Source organism: Poecilia reticulata, linkage group LG1 (genome assembly GCF_000633615.1).
Source record: "Poecilia reticulata strain Guanapo linkage group LG1, Guppy_female_1.0+MT, whole genome shotgun sequence".
NCBI lineage: Eukaryota > Metazoa > Chordata > Actinopteri > Cyprinodontiformes > Poeciliidae > Poecilia > Poecilia reticulata.
In genome coordinates, this window is record NC_024331.1 from 18,352,731 (window position 1) to 18,365,521 (window position 12,791).

At 38.3% G+C, this 12,791-nt stretch overlaps 1 protein-coding gene across 1 annotated transcript in view; it reads right to left on the reverse strand.

Annotated features, from left to right (window-relative positions):
* Positions 1 to 1,771: 1,771 nt before the first annotated feature.
* The window catches only part of LOC103466399 (proline-, glutamic acid- and leucine-rich protein 1), a 14,288-nt gene continuing 3,268 nt past the window's right edge, over positions 1,772 to 12,791 (reverse strand). The window contains exons 2-6 of the mRNA XM_008411941.2: positions 9,731 to 9,775; positions 9,390 to 9,428; positions 7,818 to 7,965; positions 6,387 to 6,548; positions 1,772 to 5,146 (exon numbers count right to left, since the gene is read on the reverse strand). Coding sequence (XP_008410163.1) covers positions 4,140 to 5,146; positions 6,387 to 6,548; positions 7,818 to 7,965; positions 9,390 to 9,428; positions 9,731 to 9,775 — 1,401 coding nt within the window. The 3' untranslated portion in view covers positions 1,772 to 4,139. The remainder of the gene's footprint in view (positions 5,147 to 6,386; positions 6,549 to 7,817; positions 7,966 to 9,389; positions 9,429 to 9,730; positions 9,776 to 12,791) is intronic.

Consider the following 12,791-nt stretch of genomic DNA (forward strand, 5'->3'; position numbering starts at 1 on the left):
AGGAGCAAACAGTCTTCTGCAGACAAAACTCAAGCAAGGTAACAGTCTAGCATCAGGCCTTGGCTGACAGTTTGGGCTGCTGGAAAGGCAGAAAGGATGTGAACGTCAGTGAGTTTGGCTTTGACTTAGGGACTCCAGTTTGTGCATTTTGTTTACAAATTATTAGTATTTTACAGAACTCTATAAGGCCTCTTCTGATTTCTTCTGATTTTATTGTCCAGGTAAATTAATAAAATATTTGTTTCCATTAAATCTGTTTAAGTATTGCAAAAAACAAACAAAAAAAAAAAAATCTGTAAATTAATTTTTTGTTTTGTTTTATATTGTAGGAAATGAAAACACACAAACAAATAACCAAATCTAGAACTGTCAAACCACTTTCTGAACACAAAATAAAGAGAAGGCCTTTAGGAAAAAAGAAACACCCATAACAGATGTTTTACTGACAAAAAAAAGGATAATAAAAGAAAATGCACAATCATACTTTGCATTTTTTGTTCATTCATGTAATCTTTTAGTTACTGAAAAGCAAACGTGCAAGTTTAAAGCAGCCTCCAAAATTGTGGGTGCCACTAATAAATATGTGTAAAAAGCCTTAAAAAGAAGTGATATTTTATTACAAGAGTGGTAATGTTACAACCTTTACAGTACAGTATTACTGTATTACTATATATTACAGTAATATTACACACAAACATATTTATGTGTGTGTGCGTGTGATTAATCAAGATTTACAAGATTAATCACAGAAAATCAAGTCATGAGGAATAAATGTGCATCAAGCATTTTTGGAAATAAGCTATTCTTCACTTTTTGATCAGAATTAAAGACATTTTATTCAGAAATTCACTACTTCATATTTCCCCAGGATATAAATATCCCATAATGCCGAGAAACATTTCTCTTTCAAATGGAAAAGACAAGAGAAACTATTTCGCTTAAATGCCCCGTCACAAAGTCTCTATGTAACCATTAGAATTATTGACATCCAAAATGTTTTTTGTTAAGAAGAAGAATTTGTGAACAAAAATTTTCTATCCTACCACCATATATGTACTATGGTGACATTTTAACTGGAACCTTGTGCTTTGACATGAAAAATGGTGGAGATGTGAAAAAGGTCCTCAGGCCCACTATTAACGGCAGACAAAGTGTGATGCAGTCGGGTGTTTCTCTTCCAAAGGCTTTTTACACATCTTTAATAAGATTACTGTTGTTTTGAAGGCCATATATAATATTGCAGATAAATAGTTTTATTTATAAATAATTTTTATTTAATCTCAAACTTAATGCTGTTTAGACATGTAAATAAAAATATAAGGTAATCAAAGGTAAGACCTCATAATCTCACTTTGCATTTGGGAGGAAAATCAAGCCAAAGAACAGATAGTCTCCAACCAGCATGGCTCACACATCTTTTTTTTTAAGAGGTAAATGTTTATAACAGTTTATGTCCCATCAATCAGCATGGAATAGAAAAAGGAAAAAGTGCAAGTACTATTGCTAAATACAGTTTATCTTTCTAAGTCTCACAAAATAAAGAAACTTTCAGCACTTTAAAAACATCCGTCAAAGTAGAGCTAATCACAATCTAATGAAAGCATGTAGAAACTACAGAATGGCTCATTGAGTATCTGTATTCATCTATAGGCACAAAATACTTTGATCAGCTAAGATCAAATCACTTCTACAAGATTTTCTTTAGTCCAGAGGACCAACAGTCACAAACCACACATTGTACACAGTTTGAAAAGAAATCCTTTTTCAGCTCATGAAGCTTACATGAAAAACGATACAATTTTAACTGACAGTCATGTCAGCTTTTCAATGTAGACAGTCAAGAGGCCTTTCGTCAGTGAACTACAAAGTCAATTATTCCATTATAGCAGAACAAATACACAGAAAGATTGATCTGAAACAACTTCTTGTCTCAAACTCGAACAATTTGTACTGACGTTAAATCAGGGCTAGACTATTTGTATGTTTCAAGATACTGTTTGAAAAGCACAGAAATGAAGAAAGTCTTGAGTATTTTAAATCAAAATTGAAGTTTCCTCCTGCTTAAATGTAGCTTATTTTAATATTGAGTTTTAACTTTTTATGTGTAGTTTTCTTTTTCCTCACTTTCAAAATGTAGGTTTTTGATTTTATTTTTTCAAAGTTCAAGATCAAACTTGAAATTCTGTTTCATTTTATTTCTACAGACAAATTTTATGACCAATCCGTAGCCACATACTGGTCTACCTAGCAACAGTGAGGCAGATGAGGAAACACTTTACAGGTAGAAATCATGCGCTGTGTTCAGCTCATTATTTTTAGAAACATCAACCAAATGAGGCAATGGTCAGGAAATAAAAAAAATAAAAAAATTCTCATTTCATTTCAGTTCATGTCTAATATTCAACATTATAAAATACTGAAAGACACAGAACCAGTCCCGGTTGTCTGACTGCGTAGTCGCGACGCGGCCCTCCGTGCAGCTTGCTGTATTTTGCTCGTCGGAATGCATAACCTTTCTACATTCATCATCAGTTGACAAAAGTTGATTTTAAAATGTTATAAAAACTCAACAGTCGGGTTCATGGAGGAGACAGGCTCATGTCGCCTTTCAAAAAGAGCAACGGTTCACTGGAAACACGCCAAGACACTTTCAGTCCAAAGTTAAACACTTGGTAATTACAGTATGCACACCTAACAGTCTGGAACGACGAAGTGGAACCACAATAATACCACTGTAAAGATGTGAAAGCTTTAAAACACAGCTGCTTTCTGGCTTCTTGTACAAGCAAACGGGATGCATGCTGGTGAAACCTTCTATTTTTAGCACGTCTGTGTTCAGTATTTGCTAATCCAACTTTGTAGAAAGAAAGTTAAGAACACGTAGCACTCACTATCCAGGTTTATTTCGAAGCAGCGGGCTTCTATGAATCACGCCTAGAGTGATCCTTAATATTTTTCTTAGTGTTTTAACAGGCTTAACGATGTGCTTTGTACTTTAATATGTGAAATGAACAGTGGTATGTAAGGCAGTGGATCCTAGTATTTTTGCTGTATTAAATCTAAAACAGTCGAAAGTTGTTCAATGACCAAAAACAACAGAATTTTAGCTGTCTGACTTCGCACACAGCTGTCCACAATGTAAAAATAAAAACATTAAAGATACAGCTTTTTCTAGCACATACCCAATTAAAGTTATCCGATTTCAATTTTTGACTGACTCTACATCATCGTAGATCTACATTTCAGAATCAGCCATGGCCGATAAAACATAGAATAAAACAATCTGCATGTTCTTCATAGAGGTAGAAGCTTAAAAATACAAGAAAAACAATGAAAGAATTACAACATAATACCCTAATCTGTGGCTGTATCTGTATGTAAGAGAATTCAAAAAGCCATTTACAGGCCAAAAAGGTTGGGAGTTGTTAGAACAGGAAAAATATATAGGGTATATTTTTCTTTATTTGATTTCACTAATCAAATAATGTATATATAAAGTAGATCAAGGGAAGACTGTTAAACTGATTGGTGAATCTCTAGACAAAAGTCCAAATCTCTAGTCAAATCTTTCTTAAAAAACGTAACTATTACAGTCTTAATCAAATTTTTTTAAAATCACTATTCACATCTTAAACTCCCCGTCTCTCCTAAAGAGCCTCTAAAGCCAACCAGAACCAGACACATGGGGTTTCCATGTCAAAATGTCCCTGTGAGGGCAACACTGAATCATAGATTGAAAGAAAGGAAAGAGAGAAGGACTACCTTTGTTGTGGGTTTTGCATGCAATGCATGCCAGGTAACAGCAAAGCCATTGCTACTGCTAAGTGGTTTCAGCAATGATAACTGAATCACTTTTATTCATTTTGTATTTATTGATTTATTCTTGTCGTAAACCCAGGCATTTCTCTCATCCAATATAAATATTCAGTTTTTGAGTTTTTTCCGGGAGCGCCTTGTTTGCAAAGTGATCAGAAATCCCAGACACACCTACGCTCCTCTCAGCTATTACAGTAAGACCTGCAAGACATTTCTTCAGTGATTCACCCAACTCCTCACCTGCTCGTCCTGATCTACAGAAATCCTGTAAAGCATGAACATCTAACTCCTGCCTACCGAGCCACCTCGTGCGAGCTGTCGGGTTAGGAGGACTCCACGGTGATGACGGCCTCGCCGACCTTGCAGACGACAGCGGAAGAGGAGGGAACCTCCTCGCACGGATCCAACACGGACGATTGCATGCCGAGCTTTGATCCGGGGGAATCTCCGCCGATTCCCTGCACCGCTCCTTTCCCTTTCCCCTCATCCAAGCGCCCTTTCTGCAGCTCGTCTTCCCCTCTCCTCACATGACAGCGACACACCTCGATGCCAGAGTCGCCTGTGAGCCGTCTGTGACTGAAGTGATCCTCCTCGTCTTCTTCGTCCTCCTCCTCTTCGTCTCTGTCTTGTTTTTGCTCCTCTTTATTACTTGTGTTCGGCGAGTGCAGATCCTTTACGGAAGGAGAGGGCGTTACATCATAAGGTGAGGGTGAGGCCTCCTCCAGAGCCGGCGGTGGGTCGGAGGGCACGAGAAAATGAACTTGGCCGGGAGGAGCAGAAGACAACAGAATGAGGGGGGAGAGAGGGAGGCGAGTGGGATGTGAGAGTTGTGAGTGTAAAGGGAGGGAAAGCGGAGGACAAGGAGGCGAGAGTCCGTCGCTGCCAGCAGAGGAGCGTCGCTGCACTGGTATGACGTCAGGAGTGGCGGTGGGTATCACGTCCGGGGGAACTTGAGACGGGGAAGGCAATGACCTCGGCACGACAGCGTAGTCGCCCCCAGCTTCGCTGGGTGTGGACATATGGCTGCTGTCATACGTCTCGTCGGTCACCTGGACCGAGAAGGAGGTGCTGGATGGGGAGGTGAGGGAGCAGGACTCGCAGGAGCAGCTGGTGTAGTTGTCGGAGCTCTGGGAGGAGGTCAGCCCACTGGTGCCAGGGCCCAGGTACGGAGGACAGGGGTGCCGGTGGTGGTGGTGATGGGGGTAAGAAGAGCTGGGCCCCGCCGTGGTCCCTCCCTGGAGGGCAAAGATGGAGCTGTAAGGAGGAGGAGGCGTGCTGGGCTGGGCAGCCACCTCCTCATAGGAGGGCAGCTTCAGGGAAGTCAGGAAACCTGCAGCAAAATTTTAAAATCATCTTTTGTCCTGGAAAAGGTTTTATTTTGCCATAAGCTACAAAGAATTACGTCCAGCAGCCACTCAGTTGCTGTCATAATTACAATTGACCAAAGCATTACTTAAATGTTTAATTAAGCACTTTGTATTGTTGAAACACAAACTTCAGTATATTTCATAAGAATTTTCTAAAAGTAGGGCTGGGTCATATGGACCTTGCTGAATGTCATGATATTTTATAGTATTTACTATGATAATAATAAAAGGGAAAATAAACTATTTACAACTTAAAAAAAACTTCTAAATTTTAACTGGGCTTCTTCAGGAAACCAAGTACATAAATACATTTGATTTGATCACTAAACTGTACACAGCAACAACATTTGATCATATTTTTGAATTTAGTGGTAAACACTGGTGCTCTGAGGGAAGCAAAAATTGGTTTAACAATTCCACCAATCAAGTTAGCTTTGGAGTTTCAAACATCATTAATTGGAGTTCAACACAGTCATAAGCATGAATCTAAATTGGTGTGCATTTGCATTCAGCGCCCCCGAGTTCAATACTTTTTATATTCACGTTCTTTCAATTACAGCTGCAAAATTTGGGCTCTGTTTCTACAAAAGAGACTAAGCTTTTTGCTGTTCTTCACAACGACTAACTCAGTCAGACTGAATGGAGAGCATCCGTGAACAGCAATGTCAAAGTCTTTCCCAATTTTCTGAATTCGATTAAGATTTGGATTTTGAGCCATTCTAACATGTGAAAACAATTTAATTTAAACCACCGATCCTCTGGCTGTTTGGCTCTGCTCTTTCCCTATTTTCACTTGAATAAAAAAGAAATCACAATGATGCACTACTTTGTGTTGGTGTATAATACCTTAAAATTTGTGATAAAATACATAACAATTTACCACATACTCTGTAAGAAAAGGAAACATTGTTCTCTTTCCCAGAGCTGTGCAAACAAAAAGACATCATTCTTTTCTTGCAGTCCTGTTTGGGAGTTCTTGCTGCTGGTTCTTCTTTTGTGAACCAATGAGAACTTCTCAATAGTTCCCATCTGAAGTATAAAATGTTGTGGCCAAATGGAACATTTTATTGTTGTTGCCACTGTGATTTTTTTTTTTACTAATGAATTTAATCTGGAGATTCTCAAGTCAAAGAAATTGACGATTTACTCAAATGAATCACATTTAAAGCTGCTCAGAATGACTTCAGAATAAATTCAACATACTGAGGTCCAACATCGAAGACGGGTAGTTACAGGCTCCGTTATAAGCGATTAGATTGATTTCCCTTTGCCTTTGCTGCTGCTGGATTCTCAGCTTGGCTCGGCGGTGCCGGTAAGCACAGAAACAGCTGAAGAGGATCAGGACCGTCCACAGCAGCCAAAACCCTGTGGGAAGCAAGACAGCTCTGTAAATAAACAACGATATCCAGCACGTTCATCAATCAGTCGCAGGAGGCCAAAAGGCAGGATCAATGTGTTTTGGCATCACGTGTCCCTATGATCACAAGTGGTTAGTAGTACGAAACATAAACAAGGCCCCTGAGGTTCAACAGTACTCTGAAAAAAGTTATTTTCTCATAAACCCAATAATTTGTGTGTTCTGCAAAATCTGATGAAGTGTCTTTTACAACCCTCTGGAGGAATTTTGGTGAACTGCTAAAGGGTTAAGTTCATCCTCCAGGATTGGAACTTTAAAGGCTACTCAAGAAAATCTGAAATTGCTGGTGTACTTAGATCATTGTCCTGTGTATTGATGGCCAGACTTTAGCTGTCAAGGTAAAGCGGATTTAAGCAGAAACACCCCAGAAGCCAAAAACCATCACACTACCAAGACCTTGTCTGATAGATGATGCTGAATGTTGTGTAAGTTTTAAACTGAATGTAATAAGACCCACACGTTTTACTTTTGTCTCAACGGTCTGCAGAGTATTTCTGTAATTCTTGCGTATTATCAAAAAGTGGTTTGGGGTTGTAGAAAAGGCTTCGTTACCATTTGAAGACTGAATGATATCAGTGATATTTTTTTTAAATCAGAAGGTGTGTTGCTTTTTGAGGTCTTTGAGTCTACTTCATGTTGTCGGATTGGTTCATTCAAAGTGATTTATTGATTCTATGTGCCTGGCAGTAACCAGACCTGGGTGTTGCTTGTGAAATTGAACCAAAAGTTGTGATTAATCCCAGTTAATTCGTGAATTACAAGAGAACAGCTATATCTTCACACAGTGGTAGGCCGATTTTGATATTTTTTTCTGTCTATCACATTGGAAACTGCTCTTTGTATTTATTATTTTGGTTATTTTTGTCTGATCCCCCCAAAAAAGTCTTATGATCATAAATTGTGACAAAAAAGCAAAAACGGAAGATATCTGTAAGGGTCAAATAGTTTGTTATTATTATTATTATTGTACTGTAAATATTTGACCTGAAATATTGAATAAATGAGCCTTCCTTGCTCTTTGTGATGTTTCTATAATTGTCTAAATTTCCTCAAGTCTGCTTTAAAAATGTAATGTTCAAGTAAAATTAAATATATATAATGTGTCGAATAAAGGTTACAAAAAGTTACAAAAGTCTCCCTGATAATACCTTTTCATTACCTGCACTCATTTAATCTGAACATTTCATCATAATTTAAAAGTAGCACCAGGTACTTACACCAGAGTTCATAGTAATAGGTACAGCAGCCCGTTTCTCCACAGCAGTGTCCTGTTTCACACCGGTAACCTGGGCTGTTGTTGGCTCCTGGACAGTATTTGGGACTGACCACAGGCTGCCTGCCAGAGCCGACATGATGCTCCACCACCTGGTGGACAAAGCAAGACACTGCAATGTAACCACAGTCAGCTTCTGTCAACGGATGTATGGACATACTAATAAATTCATGCTACTACATGCTGCCTTTGGGGCTTTATGATGAACACATACCATTCCATAGCAGGGAAGTGAAAGTAAAAAGTTTGCAAATAAATTTGAAGTGTGGTGTCCATTTGCATTTTGGATCCTCTTCTCTGATACATGCAAATAGAATCCACAGAGGTTTGTTGGGGAACATTAGTGAACAAACAGAATCAAGAAGACCAAGGAACACAGCAGACATATCAGGAAGAAAGTTGTGGACGATTAAAGCAGGATTAGGTTATAATCCAGTATGCAAAGCTTTGAAAATCTGAAAAATATTTGTCCAATAAATCATCTGAAAATGAAACCGAAATGGGACAATTGTAAACCCGTAAAGACCTAAGCCTTTCACCTATGACACTTAGGGCAAAGAGAGCATTAATCAGAGAAGCAGCCAAGAGGCCTGAGATCCACAGCTCTAGTGAAAGAATCTGTTGATAGGCAACTAGGAGTAGCTCAGTCCATAAATTAGGCCTTTATTGAATAGTGAAAAGAAGAAAACAATTCGGGGGTGGGGGAGAAACCCATAACTTTTTGGCCCACAAAATGATGCCGTGTGTGGTGGGAAACATTGGACATCCTCCTAAACACAATACCCCAGTTGATACCAGAATCATGCATCCATACGGACATAGAAACTACCCAGAGTTAATGGAAAGCCTGGTGGAGCTAAATACTGAGCATTCCAAAAAAAGAAAACTTGTTAAAGGCTGGAAAGGACTTGAAAATGGAATAGAGTCCCACATTTAACAGGACAACAACCCTAAACATACAACCTCAGCAAGACCACTGCAGTATGTTTCTTACTGCAATGATCTTGGTTAAAATATATCTTTTAATGAGAATGTCCCAGTCAAAGTCCAGACCTAAATCCAACTTAAGAGTCTGTGGCAAGACACAGCAGTGAACGTTTTCAGACACTCTCCGTCCAACCTGAATGAATTTGAACTGGTTTGCAAAGAAGAATGAACATTAATTTCAGATGCTTCAAAAGCTAATAGAGACCTGGTCAAACAGACAAGCAGCTGTAAATGCAGCGAAACGTGGCTCTACCTAGTATTGAGTTGGAAAGATTTAATACAAAAGCATGCTATAATTTCTGATTTTTATCTACAAAAAAATGTTAAGCCATATATTATCCTTTTTCTTTCACATAATTAGGACTACTTTGTTATGGACAATCGCATTACATCCTAACATACACATTGAAGCTTGTCAGCTAAAGTGAGAAAATCGGATAAAGCTCAATATTATGCGGCACTAAACATTTTAGCAGATTCATGATAGTTTTCATCATTTGCAGGTTAAATCTAAAAGACAAAACATCACCTTGTCAGCTGTGTTTCTGTCAATCTCCAGCACAGGCACCTACAGAGTATGAGAAATACAAGGAAAATTGTATTTGAATCGGCCAAAATCAGGCTGCGACTAAACGCAGGCAAATATTAAACACATTGTAAAAATGTGTGAACAACATTGGAACAAGCAAAAGCATCTAAATCTGGTCTGCACATAGTTACCACACAAGACTCAGAAGTGCTAACGAGCAACAATGCGTTTCTATAGCAACAACTAAGAGGCAGACTGTGAGTTTTTTTTATTTTTATTATTATTATTATTAACCACATGTGGAAAAGGTTTTTTCATCGTTTAAAAGCTGACCTCCTTACCGTTACAGCTTCAGGTGCAACCAGCTCCTGCAGGGACATTGTCATCTGATTCAAAAAAGAAAAAGACACAATGATCAGGACAGAGGACAGCACGGGCGTGATAAGACGCTGATTGTAAGACTAAGCAAACAATATGTTATTAGTCCAAAAGTGGCAAACACTTTTCCAGTCAGAGACTGTCAGCTGCTTGTCTGCTGGCTCATCAAGGTGACAAAGAGGCTCTTAAACGCACCGATTTCTCTCTGTGGTGTGACGTAGGCGACAGAAATCACCCACTTCTGGGCATTTTTACAAAATTTCTTCCTGCAGCCTCCAATGTTCTTCTTAGTAGTCTTGCTTTAACACATGAAGTATGTAAAGTGGTAAAGAAAAAACATTAGCGACAACTAAGTAGCATCAATGTTCTGATATAAAAAAATTCTATGAACGCTTAAGTTTTACTGGTCAACTGTGCGAGAGACAAATATGTTCCTAAAGAACCAGATTCAAATAGACAAAGGTTCATATAATTAAAGACAACATTTATTCGGAGAGCATAATTGCAAATGTTAATCACTTATCTATCCCTGCAACAGTTCAAGATCTCCATGTTATCCAATAAAAAAAAGAGAGATCCAGATGGGAAATCCAGACATCGTTTTTCCAGTGACACATTCAGAGGGATGACAAAGTTTCCACTGAACGGAAGGAATACACGCCTGAAAACCAGATGTTTGCATACACTGCATAAAAAGAAACATGGCCTGTTTTTCTTACTGTTAGATCATAAAACTGATTAAACATTTATTGTTTTAGGACAGGTTGGGATTACTAAAATTATCTAATTGAACTGACATAAAATATGATTGTTGTGCTTTTCAGAACGTTCGGAAAGCCCAGAGGATTTCCCCATGGCTCTTTAAGTTTTGTATATTAAGGTAACAAAAAACAGCAAGAAAGATATCAGGAAGAAAACTGAGGGCCTCTAATTCATGCTTAAGTAGAATTCCCAGATTTCTGACGGTGTCAAGTTTACCAGTTCAGACAACAAGGTATGTTGCACGGGAATGTCCAGCTGTGCTATTCAGTAAGGAGGCAGATTCTGCGCCCCAGAGATGAACGTCCTTTTCATGTGAAAGGGTTATATCAATTCTAGAGCGCCTGCAAAAGACCTTGTTTCAAACTGGTAGACGGTCCCATTGTCTGCCTTGAAATAAGTTCTCTGCCATCATGGGCTGAAAGGCCACTAAGCAAGGACAAAGATTACTCCAAAAAGATTAGAAAATGACAGTTTACAAATGCACTCAGGGTCAAAGACATGAGTTTCTGGAGACATGTCCTGTGTTCTGATGAAACTAAAATTAAAGGCTGTGCCATACTTGTACTCTCATAAATTTTGCGTTCAGACACAAAATAATGTCTGACCATCAGTTCGCGACCTTGAGGCTTAGGGCACTTTGAGTTATGCACTTCGGTAAGTCCATATTGCAAAGACAAAAAAAGAGCAGGTTTTGAACTGGCCTAGCCAAAGTCTGAATCAGGTGTTGATGGCATGATCTGCAGACCATTTATGATCAACATGGAAGAATTAATATAGTTCTGCAAAAAAGAGTGAGGTTAGGTCTTCCGCACTGAGGTAAAAGATTTATTTACCAGTTACTGTAAACACTCGAACCAGAATGTATTTTGGTTATTTTTGTCTGATAAAAAAAACAATGTGTTTGATAATCTGAAACCTTAAAGAGTGAAAAAAGCTAAACTAAATAAAATAAATTCATAAGGAAGCAAATAGGAGGCAAGCATGTGCACAAATATGCACAGAGCTTCATTTCTCCTAGAGCCTCTATATGTTTTCTTAGCCATCCTTGATCACATTATTAAAAAAGAAATCACATGACTGACATCTAAAGCTTCAGCATCATGGATATGACCTCCACCTCAGTGAAGGTCATATGGGTTGACAGCAGGCAAAAGGGGGGGAAATGTCCATGTGTGCTGCATAAGGGACTGCAGTCAAAACAATGAAACGGAGCTGGGCTTGTTGCACACTAAGACAGCAGCCATGTAAATTAGACGTGCTTGCTTAACAACCGACTCCTGCCTGTGGTCAGCACAACTGAACAAGGTTGGCCCAGCATTGTGTGCTTCATATCCGGACAAACACACCCACACACACATACACACACGTAAACATCACAAGTTGTGCATATGCAGCATTAAATTTATGGCACAAAAAAAAAAAGCATTACTTTGACATTTGTTTACTAATCAATATAAGGCCACAAATTGTGCTATAAACAACTAATACCCATAGGCTGCTCAATATTTCATAATGCAGTAAAACACAGGTGGGAAAAACAACATAAAAATATCACTGGAGCTTGTAATATTTGACGAGTAAACAATGGCTTGTCAAATATTATAATTTTTTTATTGTCTTTCCTAGAGAAAATGTAAATATTTAAAAATAAAATAGACAATATCATACTGCCAGTGTCAGAGACACGTTCTGCTGCATAGTGTGAAAAAGAAATGCCAAGTCAGGATGGAAAACGAGCTGTCAAAACTCCTGTCATGCAGAGTTCCTGTGGTAAGGCCACCACATGGCTTTAAAATAAGAATGTGTGTGAAATGTAGTCACTCTGAGACCACCAAGAAACCTCGAACGATCCACATCACAGTTCCCCTCAAAGTTCGCAATGAAATAAAAACCAGAGTGAAGCACCGGTATTATACAAGATGCTAACTAGTCGGTAATATTTCTGCTGCTTTTACACCAAGTGCTTCAGTTTAAGACTTTTTAAAAATCTTTATTTATTTATTTATTTTAAGGCAAATGAGGGCTGGAATTTTTAGCCAGTTGTTTTCAAGCATAATGTGGTAAATATATGCACTTTCTGATGATCTACATTGGGTCAATTGAACAAAAACTCATTAATTACATTTTCCAAATCAAGCAATAAACCAATTTCTAGGAATCTAGGAAAACCAGGGTATTGATCTGGGAAGAGGTTGTATCCTTTCAACCTATGCTGCAGCCATTTTACTTAAAATAAGATCAACACAGTTGTATATATATATA